This window comes from Poecilia mexicana, unplaced genomic scaffold, assembly GCF_051168715.1.
Source record: "Poecilia mexicana isolate PSO_F unplaced genomic scaffold, ASM5116871v1 scaffold_17, whole genome shotgun sequence".
In the NCBI taxonomy this organism is placed as follows: Eukaryota; Metazoa; Chordata; class Actinopteri; order Cyprinodontiformes; family Poeciliidae; genus Poecilia; species Poecilia mexicana.
Window position 1 is genome coordinate 31,221,759 of NW_028263386.1, and position 18,689 is coordinate 31,240,447.

The following is an 18,689-nucleotide window of genomic DNA, read 5'->3' on the forward strand; positions in this document are numbered from 1 at the left end:
CAGTGAACAAAAAACTCCACTCCACCCTGTCGAAGGCCTTTTGGGCATCAAGTGATATTGCCACTACGGGGTTTTTGTTGTCCTTATTTCCCCATAAAAGATGCAGAAGTCTTCGCATATTATCAGCTGAAGAACGATGCTTAATAAAGCCCACCTGATCTTTGTGAATAATCTGTGGTAACACAGTCTCTAATCTCGTGGCTACATTTTTTGACAGTATTTTGCAATCAACATTTATCAAACTTATGGGACGGTAATTGACTGGATCTGTAAGATCTTTATCCCCCTTTGGTATGAGAATAATTATAGCCTGATTGAAACTTTCAGGAAGTTAACCACATTCAAATGCTTCTCGATAAACATCAGTTAGAATTGGTGTAAGTATATCTACAAATTTATGATAGTATTCGACTGTAATGCCATCTACGCCAGGTGATTTCATTTTTTTCATTCCAGTAATTGCTTTTCTAACTTCGGTCTCATTTATGGGTGCTTCCAATCTATCTTTCTCATCCTGGGTAATTTTGGGTACCTTTATTTTGTCAAAAAAGGATTCCAATTCTTCTGCAGTCACTACACTTTCAGATGTATAAAGATCTTCGTAGAATCTTTGGAAAATTTTATTAATATGAGAGGACGATGTTATCAATTTGTCATTTTCTTTAATTGCTGTGATCACGTTCTGATTTTCTAACCGCTTCAGTTGTCTGGCCAATAGCCGTCCCGTTTTTTCACCGTTTTCATAGAAATTGGTTTTGAGCCTAAACAATGCATATTCTGCTTTCTTATTATAAATATCATGAAGGTTAAATTTCATTTTGCAAATTCTATTAAATTTGTTTTCATCGTAGTTTTCTGCCAGTTGTTTTTCCAATTCACTTATCTGTTTTACCAGAGTTTTGACTTTTTCTTTCTCCTCTTTTACTTTCTTAGAGCTGTGTCCCAGGCATTTACCCCTAACAAAGGCCTTATGAGCATCCCATACTGTTGCGAATTTATCTGTTGACCCAATATTCACGTCAAAGAAATAGTTTAAGTTGTCTTTTAATGTTGTTACAAATTGTTCATCTTGCAATATACTGGAGTTTAATCTCCATCTGCCCGACCTGTTATTTTCACCCTGCAAATGTATCTGTAGCTTCACTGGGGCGTGATCTGTTAGGGCAATTACACCTATTTCACACTCCGCTACTAAGTCAACACTAGTACTAGAAATCAGAAAATAATCGATGCGGGAGTGACTTTTGTGGGCATGTGAATAAAACGTATATTCCTGCTCCGTCGGGTGTATTAGTCTCCAGATATCTACCAACCCAATCTCTTCTCTAAAAAGGGCTGTCGCGGATTTACCTCCACTACTAAAACTGGCACTTATTACATTTTTATCAATAAAGACATCTGAGACTTCATTCATATCTCCTCCCAGTATAATGTGGCCTTCAAGATTGCTTATTATGTTTAGGATGGAGTGAAAAAAAAGTGGCTCTTCCCTGTTCGGGGCATATATATTACAGAGGACAGCTTTCACATCATTTAAAAGTGCTTGTATGCATAGTACACGTCCCTCTGAGTCTTTAAACTCTTGTTGCCAATGAATACAAAATCTCCACCTTAGTTATGCATTCATGTGCATCAGCAGTACATATACAGTGATCAAGCCATGATGTTGTATGCCATGCTTCACTGATATATGTATGGCTGTCAGCTGGCAGGTTCTATTTAGTAGATAAAACCACATTATTGTTTAGACAAAACCAAACTAAATGTTGCCAGAAATTTCTTCCAACCCTACTGAGAACCTTGCTCTGAGCTTCTCATAAAAGCACCTTACGAAATCAGGCCAGAGCTGCGGGTCATACAAATCTGGGTAACACTTTATTTGACGGGTTGTGAATAAGACACAGTCATAAACATGACATAACGCCTGTCATGAACATGAGTAAGTCTTCATGAATATTTATGACTGTTGTCATAAAGTGTCATTAAGTAAATCATGACACTTTTAATACAAAGTTGACATTTTTCAAAATGTCTTCATTATGACAACTTGACATTAACCAAGAAATCATGATCTGACATAAATTTGTTATAAAAGTATTACTGATTAAACTTTAGCTTTAATAACATAAAGCTACATCATTTTTAAAGTGCAATTTTTGCATTACTATCTCCAGTGATAATTATTAATAATTATTGTTAGTTTTAGAAATTCCTGAAGTGATTAAAGTTTAGGTTCCAAGCTGCAGTGTTTGTCTTGGCATTTACGACTTTTTTTAAAGCTGTCCAATGTTTGAGTGACAGTGAAGTCTTAAACATAAAACCAAAGTAAATTCACACATATGTTGTGATTTTCCACTTTATATATAAAACTGTGTTCATTTAAATTGAGAGGCATGGATCAATCGGGTACTTGGTAGTCCAGTAAATCCTGAATCTAAAAAGACACGACTTTACTTATCCAATTTTTGTAGGGAATAATAAACAGTTTGTGTTACTTGGTTGTATATAATGGAGTGACCTGGTGTTTAGCTTAACAGCTCATTGGCTGAAAATGTATAAATTTAATGAAGATACAAAATCTTGACCACTGAAGCAAAGCACAAATACAATGGAATAGCCTACAGCAAGTCTGTGAGACTGTGACTGAGCTTGCTGCACACACTGGCACCATCTTGTCTTATAACAGTTTCTTCTCATGTCATCACTGTGGTTTGTGTCAGCAAGTCTTAATCTGGAGAAAAATAATCTCTTAGAGTTGCAGCATAGATTTCTTTGTGTCTTTTCATCACTTTGGCATATTTCCATAATTAATAATACAGGATCCGAGACTTCCCTGCCATCTTGTGACAGGGTCACAGGATGACTGCTGGCAGTGGGAGATATGGTGTCATGTATATTATAATTATGTAAAGCTGCAGATATGGGCTATTTGATGCGTGAAGTTGTGTTTCACAGGTTAATGTCTAAGCTGACGCTAGCCGACATGAACGTCTTGCTGTTTCGCTGCGAAGCAGAAGAACAAGAGGATGGTGGAGGTTGTTACAGCATCCCAGGCTGGGAGGGCCTGAAGTATTCAGGACTACAAGGTTCATGTTAAAGAGATACTATTCTTTTCTTACTGAGTCAAGTTCAACAGGTGTACACAATGTCCCAAAAACGTTGTACCATGAGTGTTATGTCTCTTGCAGGTCTGATGTCTGTGTTGGCGGATATCCGTCCCACTAATGACCTTGGCCATCCTCTGTGTGCCAACCTCAGAGAAGGAGACTGGCTCATAGACTTTGTCTCCAACAGGCTGAAGCACAGAGATGGACCTCTGGCACAGGTGAGATTCACAAGCTTTAAATGAGGAGTTCATTATGCTATTAGCACTGCAGTAGACTTCTCTATACACAAAAGTTCAATTTTTACTATATGTTTGCAATGGGTTTATTCTTTACACACTTCCACAGATGTCTGATATGCAGAGTGTGTGACTAATTGAAAACTAATAGTTGTCTTGTTAGCAGATTTCCCCATCTGAACAGTGCATAGGGGGAATCACCGTCTCTGCAGCTCTTCCAGATTTACTTCAGTTCAATCCTATTTATATAGGACTAATTAACAACAAATGCCATCTCAAGGCACTTTACAAAAATAATTTAAATTCAGTCGCACATACATTCCAATTTATCCTATTTATCAAATATTACAGTTTTCTCAAATGATTATTCAAAGTATTTAATCCTTGGGAATTCTTAAAAAAATGCTACTTGTGGGCAGGGGGGTGGGGGTAAGAGGGCCCGGTGGCACTGGTGCATGGCAGCCTCACCTCTGTAAGTGTGCCCAAGGCAGCTGTGGCTACAATCCAGTAGCTCACCACCATCAGTGTGTGAATGAGTGAATGTATTGTAAAGCGCTGGATGAGTTTCTCTACATCTTGCATAGACATTAGTCCTGTAATCCTGGAAATGTTCTTCAGGTGATAGAAGGTCTACTTTGCAACTGTCTTAATGTGGCTCTGAAGATTCAGGTCAGAGTCCTTCACTACACCCAGATTTTGGGCCTGATCTCTACTTTTTAGTTGAAATGGGTCTGGCAGCTGAAGGAGGAACAGCTTATCCTGCTCTCTCTCATTCTTACTGATAACTTTGCATGTGACTTATTTTTAAAGTCACAGTTTTTATAGTTACATTTACATTATCAACATCATATCTGGATTACTTCAAACCTAAGGACTGGGGGATTTTCTTACTTTTATTTTTACCTTACTTTTCCTCACTTCCAAGTTGAACCAGGGAAAAATGCCTCTGTTCGACCCCAGGGATATTAGCAGTATTATAGAAATGAAGATTCAATGGCTGAAGGTGAACTTTGAGATCAACACTACCTGTGGAAATGAAACAACTCTTCCTCAAATCAACGGAGAAGTCGTATGCCCCGCAGCAAGCAGCTCACCCTATAACACTCAGGGTGCCAAGCCGAAACAAAAGTCTCACACTGATCAAATGAGATGACTAACCGGGAGAACACCTCACCTGGATGAATCGGCGTTGCCAACTCTGAGCTGAAACCCACCTTCAACTTCAACACCTGCTTCGCCAAAGAAAAATAAACAAGCAGCTGGAACCAAAACGGCTCCACCGACCCCACTCCCAAGGACAAAGTGACCAGACCAAGCCTCAAAACATTCTGACTCTGTGGGAATCCCACTAAAAAAAACAGATTTTCTGCACTTCACCCTGAGCCTCTAAGGCAGAGGTTCCCAAACTGTGGGGCGCACCCCCTAGGGGTGCGCCGTGTCATTGCAGGGGGGGGGGGGGGGCGCGGGAAGCCGTCTGGATGAAAAGAATAAATAAACATGAACACTGTACGCGCTGGGTTTTTACCTTAGAATGGCTAACTCTCTGTTATTCCTATGTCAATTTGATACAGTAGAGGCTTACACACCTCCCATATTTGTGTCCTCTGTCACTTTTATCAGCAGTTAAAACTGTTTAATCCGTTAACATGTTGTAACCTGTTTTTCCGAGCCGCCTTTAAACGCAACATGAGCGCTACGACACTCGCGCTGGGTTTACACCTGTGAAGGAGACCTGCTGCTGCTGTGCGGAGCTACGTAGGTTTGTGTTAGAATCACGGCAGCAAACCAGCAAAACGCAAAGAACTTTTCACAGTTTTTCCCTCACGAGCCGGGTCGTAACACCTCCAAACTAACCGACTGAGTTGAGTAAAGCTGTTGGATGCAGGTAATGTTAGCTAAAAGATGACTAGCTAATATCAATACAGAACCTTAAGCGTAACAAGTACCTTGTAGGCTACCGATGTTGGTGTCTATTTTCAGCTACGTACATTCACTTTGCCCCCAAAAAAGTCGATCCCCTCCCCCCCCGTCACACGCGTCGTTTCAACCAGACAGCCATTTGTTGTAATCCATAGGGGGGGCGCAGAAAATGTTTGGAAACCACTTGGGGGGGGGGCGCAGAAGAAAAAGTTTGGGAACCACTGCTCTAAGGGAAACCTCGCCTTCAAACATCAACAATGAGGCAAGACCAACACATCCACCCCCCAAAGCTCCAAAGGACAAAGCGACCACCAAGAAAAAGCAAGGAATGCGAAAAGTGCTTATTGTTGGAGATGAGGCAGTAAATGGAATCAGTCACGTTTGCAATGCCAAGAAAACAAGAGTGATTTCTTTTCCTGATGACACTGTATCTGATTTAACTCGCAAAGTGCTCTCTCTAACCATTGATCAGTCAAATATTGAGACTTTAGTTGTACATGTTGGAGCCAACGATCTGGCAAAACATTTTGAAAAAGGACTTTAATATTCTTCTGAACACTATGGGAAAATTAAAAACGTGGTTATTTCTCAGTGGTCCAATTCCATTACCTCAATGGGGAGACGAAAAACATTCTAGGTTGGATATGATAAACAAATGGCTGATTAAAACCTGCTCTGCCAACTCAGTGACCTTCTTCGATAACCTATGGATCTATTGGCAGCGCTTTCACCTCTTTGGAAGAGGCGGATGCAATTTTAATAAACGTGGGATAAAGCTACTCACAGCAAACCTTTTTCATTTTATCAACACGGACAACAATGTGATCATCGATTCCGAAGAACAGGCTCCAGGATGTCTGACTAGGATGGAACCCTCCGTGTATCAGGAGCAAACTATTCCAAAACAAGCTGATAAAACATCAACTGGAGACGGAGCAACTGGTTCCCCTCCACCTTCCTCCCCTCCCTCTCTTCTCCTCCACTCATTCACTTCATTCACAAGATACCTATGAAGAAATGTCTTCTGGACCAGAGTTTCTCAAATTTACAGATGGAATAGATCAACAGGTTCGCCTTGGCACGTCTCTCCTTAGCGCTCACATAGCAGACCTCACTTAATTTAAGTGCCTCTGACTTCCTAGAGGATCCACTACTCTGCATTTCTGAGGTCTGAGACCGGGGTCCACATATTATCTTTACACCCGTCTTCCTCCAGAATGTGTCTGGCTCCCCGGCACTGCAAAACAGGACATTACCTGTCCGGTTCACTACAAGAAAAGTTACAAAAAACCGAAATATAAAATACAGTGATCTTAATTCAAACCTCAGACTGATCCCCTACCTAAAGGAACCTCAGACTCAGGCACGTGCAGAGGGGGGGCTGGGGGTGCTTGAGCACCTGCCCTTTTTGCTCCTTGCCCCAAAGTGCCCTTTTGGTCAATTTATTTTTATTTTTTTTATTTATTTATTTATTTTTTGGTATTATTATTTTCAAAGCCCTCTTCTGACACATAATAACATGTACTAAAATTATTTTATTTTTTTTGTACAACATAATAAGCCTTCCGGTCACCTTGTTACCTTTGACCTTTTGCCCGTGACGCATGACGCAGTTGCCTCTCGCGCAGTGAGATAAGGCGGCTAACTGGAGCTCAGCATAGCGAACGTTCCAGATTACAGAACAGTTTTTGGTGAATTATATATATTAAAAAAAACGTTTTTGGTGAATAAAGTGGAGTAGACTTGCTACTTGTCAGATGACGGAAAACGTTGAAAGTCTCGTTTCTGCTTCAGCACGGAGTAGCGGTTTAAGCAGAGAGGTAATGAAATACAACAGACACTGACAGGCCTCTGCGTCTGGCTTACTCTGAAGAACTACTGAGGGGAGGAGACAGCCAGGTGAGGAAAAACTGTTCTTATCTATCGATTCAGTATTTTTATCATACAGACATTAGGCTGCTGTTGTTGTGCTATTAGCTAGCTGCTAGCTAACGACTTTGTTTGCAAAGCTAGATAAATAAAAAGCTTCTTCCCTGTGTACGAGGCACATCAACCGTCCAAAACTTATCATCTCCATAATGGATAAATGTCCGATCTTCTAATTTGCTTTGCTGCATAATGTACATCGCATTTATTCTGGCGTTAGGTAAATGTGTCTTGAAAAAAATAGCACTTAAATAAAAGTCCAACAAGGATATTCATTTAGAATTAAAAATAACTTACCCTGAATTACCATGATAGATAAAATGTATGTCATTAATGAAGGGGAAAAAACTCAACCCAGACTTTAAGTTTAGGGTCTGGTTCGCAGAGTATGTAGTTAAATTTTTTTCCCCAATTATTCAATGGGAAAAAATAAACTAACCTCAGTTAAGTAAAATAAAATTGTAATCAAAACTTTTGGAATTGTAATGATTTCTTTTTTAAAAACAAATTCTTTTGTTTAAAAAACTTTTTTTTAATTAAATAACTAATTTTTGTCTTGTGAACTTAGGAAGTTATTTGCCAAACAAACTTTTATTTGCACACATCAGAAATCTTTTGTTGTGATTTTGGGTCTTGCCCATGACGTCATGTGAGAATCACAAGCAAAACTTTGAGTCAAACAAAAACTTAGAATAGCAAGAAAATATTTCTGACATGCTCAAATAAGTTTGTTTTGCAAAAAAAAAAAAATCACTTCATGAGACAAATGTGTGATTTAAGTGTTTAAAAAAGTTGTAAGCAAAACTCAGTAGGCTTTTCCCATAGTGACATGCATTAACAATTCAATTTTTGCTTTTGTTTTTTTCTTTTTTTCTGCAGTTCCACCTTAAAGTTTGATGCAGCTCTGCTTTCCTGAATGGACCATCTTCATCTCCACTGCAGCAAACAGGCAGCTCTTTTTTTTTTTTTTTATAGATTACAGCACACTAAAAGGTTGCATTGTGCCCTTGTTTATATTTTTAATAGTGTAATTCTGTAAAGACTAAATATGTAAATCAGAACTAAACCTCCAGCTCTGATTTACATATCTTGCTAAATTGCGGGTTTGAATATTGCAATACTTTCTGTTGAGAACGAGAATCTCAATCGATGAATCATAATTTGTATTGACACACGGAGCATAAAATCAGCCAAGAAAAGCATTCAGACTTTACTTATTTTATTAACTTTCAGCGCTGAAAGGAGACGCTTTACCATTACATCCGAGAAGAGTTTCTAAAAAAAGTCTGTGCAGCGTCTGAGGAGAAAGAGGAGGGCAGCTGATTATATGAACTGAAGACACTCCCTGAAATCACACCATGTCTCTGTGGCCTGATAAGTTTCTGTTTTCTCGTGAGAAATATGCTTTAGTGTCTAACAGAATCAAAAATGTAACTCTTTACTATGGGCCCTTTGTCTAACAGCGTGTGACTCTTTCTCGGCCTTGGTAAAGCATCTCAACACATAATAGTAATCATAATGATTTAACTAATTTACTAATCTCAACATTTCCTATAACAAAATAGACCTGCAGAAATAAATTACTAATAAAATATCTTACATATGCATAGTTGTATGCTTTGTATAGAGATTTACCTTAGCTTTGATTGTATATTTCACAATTTTGTAATTTATCATTGTTTATTAAACTCTGAAAGCTGTGTGACTTTGTTAATATTCTGTCCTAGAATGCAGTAAGATGTGCCCTTTTTTTTTTGAGCACCTGCCCTTTTAGTGGTCTCTGCACGGCCCTGAAGAACTATTGGCCTCCAAGTCACTTAAACTAGCTCTTTTAAATAAAAGATCTCTCTGTGCTAAAGCTCTATTAATTAATGATTTCATCACCGAGCATAATATTGATGTTATGTTTCTGACAGAAACATGGTTGAATGACAATAATGAACTAATCGTACTAATTGAATCAGCGCCTCCGAACTACAGTTTTTTAAGTGAGAATAGAAAACATAAAAAAGGAGGAGGTGTGGCTTCAATATTTAAGAATTGTATAAAATTGTAGTAAAATATCTTTGGGTCATTTCACCTCTTTTGAGTATCTTGGAACTGAGGTCAAAGGCCACAAACGAACTTTGATACTAACTTTATACAAAACTCCAACATACGTGGAAAATTTCTTTACTGACTTGAATGAGCTTCTATCTCTCATATGCATTAATTATGATTATTTAATAATTGTCAGTGATTTCAACATTCATGTTGACAACTCCCAAGACAGAGGGGCAAAAAAGTTCTTTAATATATTAGAGAATTTTGGTCTAACACAACATGTCAAACAAGCAACACACACTCAAGGACACACACTGGACCTGGTTATCAGTGTGAATATTTCCCCAATGCCTCAGTAACTGATGTCGCCCTGTCAGATCACTTCATGTTATCTTTGAAAGTTCTTTATCCGTTAACTCACTTGGACAAACAGTTACTGTAACAAAATGTTCTTTCACATAAATAACGGCAGAAACATTTAATCGAATCTACTCTTCTTCCTTGCCCTTTAGCTGTAATGACGTAGATAAGTTGGTAGATGATTTTCAGTCTAAACTTTCAGATATCATTGATTACATTGTCCCCATTAAAGTGAAGGTAGTGATCAAATCTCCATGGAGAATATACAAACAGTTCAATCTGCAAGACAACTCTGCTGTAGGGCCGAACAAAAATGGTGTAAAACTCAACTTCACATTTCTTATGACATCTATAAAGAAAGACTACGTAACTATCACTCAACACTAAAACATGCAAGAGAGGCTTTCTTTGCAGATGTCATAAACAAAAACATTAAAAATGCTCGAGCTTTATTTCCAACAGTTGACAGGCTCACAAACCCTCCTATGACGTTACCACCTGAATATCAATCTAATGCAGTCTGCAACAAGTTTTCCAGCTTCTTTTCAGAGAAAATTCAAAAACTAAGAAGATTAATCTGCACATTGTCAAGAAAACTGGCATGAACTTGTGAGATCTCTCTAGGTACACGCAGAAAGCATGGTAAAGGCCTGAGGAATAACAGTGATCTTGTATATTGATTTAAGGATGATTAAAGAAAAGAAATACAAAATACATATGTGTGTAATAGTTGGAATGATTGAGGTTTTGTGATTACGATGTCTGTAATGAATAATTGAAATATATAATCTGTATTCTGTATTCATGATCTGTAATAACAGTGACAACTTGATTGTTGTATGATTTCAGATAATGACAAAACAAGTTGATTATGTTTCATGATACATTATAAGAGGACTGTAGGTTTGAGTACATGAGAAGGAAAAAAGGACTGTGTCACAGGCAGTATACTGAGCTGGGCGGAGGCCCCAGGACAACTCCTAAAAAGGCAATGACTGCCAAATAACCAACAGGAGAAAAAAAGAAGTATTGGACATAGGGGTTGAACGACTACATATTTTTTAAGGTCGACTACATCATGATAATAGTCGAGTCGATGTCGACTAGTCGCGGTGACATCATAGTGACGTAAGCGCAAAAACCCTTCACAACTACTTGGAGGCTTTATCAGCTATTTTCACGGCAAGTATGGACCCCCCCCAACCCCCCCCCCCCCGACACACACACACACACACACACTCCCCTTCTCCTGCTTTTACTAAGTCTATTATGCAGAATTAAAAGAGCAATAAACAGATCATTCTTCGTGAGCAGGGAGAAAAGTTCGTTGTACAAAGTCGGGTATGACTTTTTTTTTTTTTTTTTCCAAACACCGGCTGATGCTGATGATCTCTGGATAGTTACTCGTATAGGAGTCAAATGATCACACTGACCACAATGGTGCTTTTGGAACATCACAAACCAAACTTATTATGAACGGATCCCGTTTGGTTACAGTTGACTTTAACGAAACCTCCTGCTGCTCCTCCGCCCGATGCACAGCATGATCTCTGCTGACTCAGCAGCGGCTCTCTGAACCGACATGCAGACGGCGGCCGAGATCGCCTCTATCAGATCCTCAGGATGAAGCTTGGACTTAGTTTCCAGATGTAGTTAAACCATATCTTTATAAGAGCATAAAGCTGTCAGGTTAAAAGCTTCAATACGCAGGGTGACGCTGATCAGTTGGATGGATAATAAAAGCCTGACATCATGACGCGTTGTAACACATTACTCCGGTAGTCTTTTTTATTTATTTATTTTTTTAAGGATTTTTTTCGGCACTAGTTTATTTGACAACAACCTGACTGTAAGGGGGCAGAGAGAGCGTAGAAAGGCCTGGGCCCAGCGAATGGAGGACGGGAGTCGGACTCCTGATTACCGCGGGCTAAAGTCTCTGTATGCGGGACGCCGAGCTAACCACCGCGCCGCGCAACGCCCCTATTGCGGTAGCCTATGCTGTAATTTACAGTTTGTAATTATTAAATTATTTACATTTTTATACAATTTGAGCTTTCTGACGAACTCACCTAGTCCACCTTCTTTCATTTTCTGGGAAAAATCTGTTTAGTCATGTAATTGCGACTAGTCGACTGGCCCAGAAAAAAGTCAGTGCAGAGAAAAGAATCGACTAGTCGACTAGTCGACTAATTGGTGCAACCCCTAATTGGACAAGAGTTGCAACAGTCAGACAAGAAAAATTTGGGTATTTCCAAATTCAGGGTGGAGTGGAGTTTGGGGAAGATGGGTGCTTTCCGATTGAATAATCGGGAAGGATGAGTCATGAGACCTCTCCCATACACAACTATGGGCCAAGAGAGTTTAAAAGCCAGCGAGCTGAGGAGGAAACCGTTCTTAGTCCGCGGCGCTGAAGGAGAGTCAACAAGAGGACGCAGACTAAAGATCAGCAGAGGACCACACCCTGGGACCAAGGGAAAAGTTGAGACTTCACGCCGCAAGAAAGGACAAGATCCGTCAGCCCCAGCCTTGGCCCCTGAATCCGACCGTCTCCTCTGCCTCCACCCTACGATCACTGTTTAACTGCAGCAGACTTGGGGAAAAGACAAAGGTCACTAGGTGATGAAGATTCTGTTCGTCTAAAAGATATCGGACGGATTGACTTTGTTGCTTTTCTGAAAAGAGGACTTTGCCCTGCCAGGACAGAGACTCTGACCAAGGACGTTTAAAGGTTTCGGCTGCCAAGATCGACCAACAACGGGTGTGAGTTGCCCTGCCCCTAAAGCCTCGCTCAGTGAGAATAGTGACACAGGTTAGGAATTAGAAAGAGGATAGGGTATGATTAATTTTATAATTTGAGATTGTTACTTGTTACAATTTTACAATTCCTTCGAATAAATCTGCTCGTCATTTACCCCTGCTAAAGCTTGCTTAATAAAATATATAATAAAAATACTAATAGAGGTTGTGGACATTGAATTCAATTAAGTTACCGATTGTTGAGAGTTCTTCTGGTTTAAGTAAAATCTTCATACATGATTCTAGAAATTTGGTGGCTTCGTACTTTCCTTTGGTGAGTAAAAATAATGGCCCTGGGACTTATATCTAAGTCACTAAATCCAATCTAGCCGATAACAAGTGCACGTTATTTTCAGGAGGAAAGCTACCGTTAACAGGAGTGGTTGTTGAAGCGATGCGGCAGCGAGGGCTACTCTGCCGACTGTTTCTCAACTGGAAAGGGCCGTAACTTCTGGATCTGAAGGTAGTTAGAGCTAGACGAGTTTTCTCCGCCGCCAGTTTAAACAGAATCTCTCTAGTAAACCTATGATAGGGTAAGACCCAGGTTTCAGGGATTTTCCGGACCTGTTAGACAGAGAACTGGTCAGTAGTCAGTCGGTGGTGAAGTTAGGGCGTGGCTGGCTATTGCAGAATAACGAACAACATCCACTCTAAAGCCACTTTTAATGCTGTGCCCAAACAAAACAAATACAAAAAAATGACCCAATTTCAACTACTTAATTATAAAACCTTAGAAGAAATTATAAGTCAATTAAGCTCAAGTTCCTGTTGCCTGGATGTCCTACCCACACATTTCTTTAAGAAAGTCCTGCCTATTATTGCTAATGGTCTGATCCAAATAGTAAACTCATCGCTCTCATCAGGTGTTTTCCCCCAGGCGTGAAAACAGCAGTTATCAAATCACTGATAAAAAAGAACAATCTGGACAAATCACTACTGTAGAATTACAGGCCGATCTCCAACCTCCCATTCATCAGCAAAGTTATTGAAAAAGCTGTTTAAACAATTAAATAGCTTCCCGACGATAGCCAACCGCTTTGACTCCTTTCAGGTTTTTTTTTCTTGCTCACCACAGCACAGAGACTGTCCTTGTAAAAGTGTTCAATGATATCCATGTAAATACAGACTGTGGGAGAACCACAGTGCTGGTTCTGTTGGACCTCAGTGAAGCTTTCGACACTGTTGACCATGACATTTTATTGAATTGACTGAGAGTTGGGTCGGACTCTCCAGTTCAGTGATCAACTGGTTTAAATCTTACATAAAGAACAGGGATTTCTTTGTTTCAATTGGAAACTTCTCATCAGAGAGGTCAAAGGTCACATGTGGGATACCCCAAGGTTCAATCCTAGGACCTCTCCTATTCAATATTTATATGCTCCCACTAGTTCAGGTTATAACAGGAAATAAGATTAGCTACCATAACTACGCAGATGATACACATCTCTACATCGCAATGTCACCAGGTGACTGTGAACACTGAACAGATGCTTAGCACAGATAAATGTGTGGATGTGCCAAAACTTTCTCCAGCTGAACAGAAACAAAACTGAAGTTATTATTTTTGGACCTAAAGAGGAGTGATCTAGAGTCAACGAACAACTTCAATTATTACAACTAAAACCTAGCAATCACGCCCGAAATCTGGGAGTAGTAATGGACTCTGACTTGAACCTTCAAAGCCACATAAAGACAGTTACAAAGTCGGCCTTCTATCACCTGAAGAACATCTCCAGGATTAGAGGACTTGTCTCAGCAAGATCTAGAGAAACTCATTCATGTGTTTATCTTTAGTCACATTGATTATTGCAACAGTGTCTTCACAGGTCTGCCCAACAAATCATTCAAACAACTGGAACTGATCCAGAACACTGCTGCTCGCATTCTCACTAAAACCAGAAAGATAGGACACATAACACTAGTTCTACAGTTTTTACACTGACTCCCTGTAGCTCAAGAGAATAGACTTTAAAATACAATACTGTTAGTTTATAAATCAATGAACGGCTTAGCACCATGGTACATTAAAGATCTGTTGTTGTTGTTGTACCAACCAGACAAGAACCTGGGCCACCTGGTTCTGGCCCAGGTACGTTCAGCTTCTATGCACCACACATTTGGAACAAACTTCCAGAAAACTGTAAAACAGCTGAAACACTGAGTGCCTTTAAATTTCGATTAAAAACCCACCTGTTTAGATGCCACGTTGGATTTGAAATGCAATCAATTACGAATTTAGTGATGGCACTTGACTTAATGTAATGCTTTGATTGTTGATTCTGTTGCATGACTGTGTTTTTGTGTTTATGATGTAAAGCACTTTGAAATGCCTTGCTGCTGAAATGTGCTATTCAAATAAAATTTGATTGATTGATTGGTGATAACTGAAGCTGTTCGTTGATTTTAGATTGTCCCTCTTTAGGTCCAAAAATAATAACTTCAGTTTTGTTTCTATTCAGTTGGAGAAGGTTTTGGTACATCCACACACTTATCTGTTCTAAGCATTTATTCAGTGATTGGATGGATTCAGAATCACCTGATGACATCGTAATGTAGAGCTGTGAGGTCAAAGTTCCTCCTTGGTGCTGCAGTTTCCAAGCTTCCGAGCTTTGCATCACAGATGTGACTCCCCCACTCTGCTCCTTCTAGCCAGCAGCAATTAACAAACCCCTTGTGTAGCTTTTCATCCAGCAGATGCAAAGCTCTGCAGGAGTATGTTGCGATGACTCTGTTTCATGTCTAATCATAAAAATATTCCCATCATATGCCATAAATCAGATTGTTCCATATGTTCCTAACATAGCACTTTGCTCTCAGACGACAGATCTGCTGGTGGTTCCTAGAATTTCTAAAAGTAGAATGGAAGCAAGATCCTTTAGTTATCAGTCTCCTCTCTTATGGAACCACCCCATTTTAGTCTAGGAGGCAGACACCCTTTCTACTTTTAAGATTGTTGTAAAGTCAGTGACACAATGCAAGTGATTGTCACTATGTGTTCATGCAGCAGGAGTGAATGCTGAAAGTAACTCACTCCTAAGGAAAGTTTCTTTCCTTAGAAAGGAACTTTTTTAACTGCTCTGAAAAATTAATTGGGCTTACTGTTTGATAACTAGAATTGATTGGAATGTATTTGTGATTGAATTTAAATATATTTTTTGTAAATGCCTTGGGTCAACATCTGTTGTGAATTGGCACTTTATAAATAAACTGAATTAAATTGTTGTTGAGAGGTAAATTAGAGACTTCAGACTCAACCAGGCAGATGACCTGAAAGCAGTCATCAAAGCAATCTGAGCTCCCATAGTCACATAGTATGCAGTGCCACAAGCTTATTGCCTCTATGCCACAGTGCATTGATGCAGTAATTCTTGTAAAGGGAGGCCCAACCAAGTATTGAGTGCAAAGAAATGTTCAAACTTTTCCTGATGTTTGTGTTTTAAACATCTGCTTTTGATTGGTCTAATGCATGGGTGGGCAATCCTGGTCCTCGAGGGCCGGTGTCCTGCATCTCTTAGATGTCTCCCTGGTCCAACACACTTGAATCAGATAGTTGAATCACCTTCTAAATGCAGTCAAGTTCTCCAGAGTTCTGCTAATTACCTCATTATTTGACTCAAGTGTGTTGAAGTAGAGACTCATCTAAAAGTTGCAGGAGACCGGCCCTCGAAGCCTGGAGTTGCCCACCCCTGGTCTAATGTGATACTCTAATTTTCTCAAACACTGCAGAATTATTAAAACCACAAAAACTAAAAACTCGAACTATTTGGTTCTATGTGTAATGTATTTTTTATTAAATTACCGTTTCACTTTCTGAGATGACTGTCAATAGATACTGCACTTTTATGCAATTTTCAAATTTGTTGAGATGTAATAGTATGTAGCTTTACTAAACGTTATCAATAAAGTATAAGCACCTAAAGACCTCTGTAGCAGGTTACCCTTTGCATCATTGTTTCTGCAGGTGGGTCAGTGGTTGGGTGCCATGTTTGACTACCTGAGGCACTTTCCTCGATACCTCATCCCTTGTTACTTTGACGCCATCTTGGCGTCAACCTATGCCACAGCTCTGGATGCCACGTTCAAACTCATGTCAAGGTAAAATCTATTTGTGTTCTATATATTTTGCAGGAATCCTTGAATTCAGTCTTTGAGGGCCAGTGTCCTACATGTTTTAGATGAGTCTCTACTTCAACACACCCAAATAATGAGGTCATTAGCAAGACTCTGAAGAACTTGACTGCCCTGAGGATGTAATTCAGCCATTTGGTTGAAGCGTGTTGAACCAGGAACACATTTAAAAGTTGCAGGACAGCAGCCCTCAAGGCTTGATTTTGAGGACCCCTATTATAGTGTTTTAACATTTCTATGGATAGGCCTATTGATAAATGACAGAATCTTAAGCTACAAAGTGATTCTTTAAGTGAACATGTTATATTTAAACAGCTTCATTGAGCGAGGTTCCACGTTTGTCCGTCACCTGGCTCTCGGCTCAGTTCAGATGTGTGGAGTTGGACGTTTTCCAGCTCTGCCTCCCATTTCAACAAAAGTGCAGGATGTCCCATACCGCATCAGTCCCATCACTGGGGAAAAGGAGCAGTGCTGTGTCTCACTGGCAGCAGGTATTATTGCACTTTGTTCATAGATAAAAACACACCTGGCAACACAGGTAGGCAGTTGGGGTGATTGCTAGAGTCAGCCATGCCCCCTTTGACTAAAAGCTATTTCTTTCATTTTTACCTCAGTGACCAACTTTCTGTTATTCCTATCTTGATTTGATACAGTAGGGGCTCCCACACTTCTCTTATCTGTGCCCTCTGTTTCCCACACTTTGTTCAGCCTTTACAACTGCTTAATCCATTGTTAACATGTCATCTCTAGTGACAAAAAAAGTACTTTACTATATTTCAAATATACTTACATTTGTGTAAATATATTTTAAATCTACTAAGTATTAAGTGTACTACCTATAAATATATAGTATACTAAAAGTATGCTTGTACCAATTTTGACATTATAACTTGAAACATACTTAAATATAATTGTATCAAAATACACTTTTAAGAAATATATTAAATAAAACTATACTTTAAGTGAACAAAATATATATTTGCCCAAGTGCAAATATACACTTGCTCAAGTGTACATTTAAAATATTTTAAACATGTCTAAAATGTATTTTAAATATATTTTGTGTATAGTTTAAAATATATGCTAAAAATAGAATTGTTTAAAATTCACTTAACGCTTATTGTAAATAATTAAAGTATTTTTAAAATTACATCTCAGTGTATACCTTAGGCTAATAAAGTATGCCTTTTTAGGTGCCTTAGACCCTTACAGGCACGTGCAGAGTGGGGGGGAGGGGGAGCTGGGGGTGCTTGAGCACCTGCCCTTTTTGCTCCTTGCCCCGAAGTGCCCTTTTGGTAAATTATTATTATTATTTTTGGTATTATTTCCTAAACTCTCTTCTGACACTGAAGAGAGTGTCAGAAGTCACATGTACTAAAATTATTTGTAATTATTTGTTTTTTTTTTGTTGGGTATTTTTTGTACAACATAATAAGCCCTCTGGTCACCTTGTTACCTTTGACCTTTTGCCTGTGACGCATGACACAGTTGCCTCTCGCGCAGTGAGATAAGGCAGCTAACTGGAGCTCAATGTAGCAAACGATCCAGATTACAGAACAGTTTTTGGTGAATTAAAAAAAAAACGTTTTTGGTGAATAAAGTGGAGTAGACTTGCTGCTTGTCAGATGACGGAAAACGTTGAAGTATCGTTTCTGCTTCAGCGGTTTAAGCAGAGAGGTAATGAAATACAACAGACACTGACAGGCCTCTGCGTCTGCCTTTCTCTGAAGAACTACTCCTCAGTAGGAGGAGACAGCCAGGTGAGGAGAAACTGTTTTTATCTATTGAAACTGTTTTTATCTATCGATTCGGTATTTTTATCATACAGACATTAGGCTGCTGTTGTTGTGCTATTAGCTAGCTGCTAGCTAAGGACTTTGCTAGCAAGGCTAGATAACTGAAATGTATCGTTAATGATATCAGTCATTCTTCAGTATTGTTTATGCAATAGGGGAACATCACCCGTCCAAAACCGATCATCTCCATAATGGACATATGTCTTCTAATTTCCTTTGCTGCATAATGTACATTGCATTTATTCCATCGTTAGGTAAATGTACCTTGAAGGAAAATAGCACTTAAATAAAAATCCAACAAGGATATTCATTTAGAATTAAAAATAACTCACCCTGAATTACCATGATAGATATAATGTGTCACGGCCTTCTCGTTT

The 18,689-nt window shown here is 39.2% G+C and overlaps 1 protein-coding gene across 4 annotated transcripts in view; it reads left to right on the plus strand.

The window, feature by feature from the left end:
- The window catches only part of agla (amylo-alpha-1,6-glucosidase and 4-alpha-glucanotransferase a), a 162,255-nt gene that overhangs the window by 105,283 nt on the left and 38,283 nt on the right, over window positions 1-18,689 (plus strand). For all 4 annotated transcript variants that reach the window (XM_088015023.1, XM_088015021.1, XM_088015020.1 and 1 more), the window contains exons 21-24: window positions 2,956-3,086; window positions 3,189-3,325; window positions 16,350-16,483; window positions 16,832-17,007. In XM_088015023.1, the coding sequence (XP_087871149.1) occupies window positions 2,956-3,086; window positions 3,189-3,325; window positions 16,350-16,483; window positions 16,832-17,007 (578 nt within the window). The remainder of the gene's footprint in view (window positions 1-2,955; window positions 3,087-3,188; window positions 3,326-16,349; window positions 16,484-16,831; window positions 17,008-18,689) is intronic.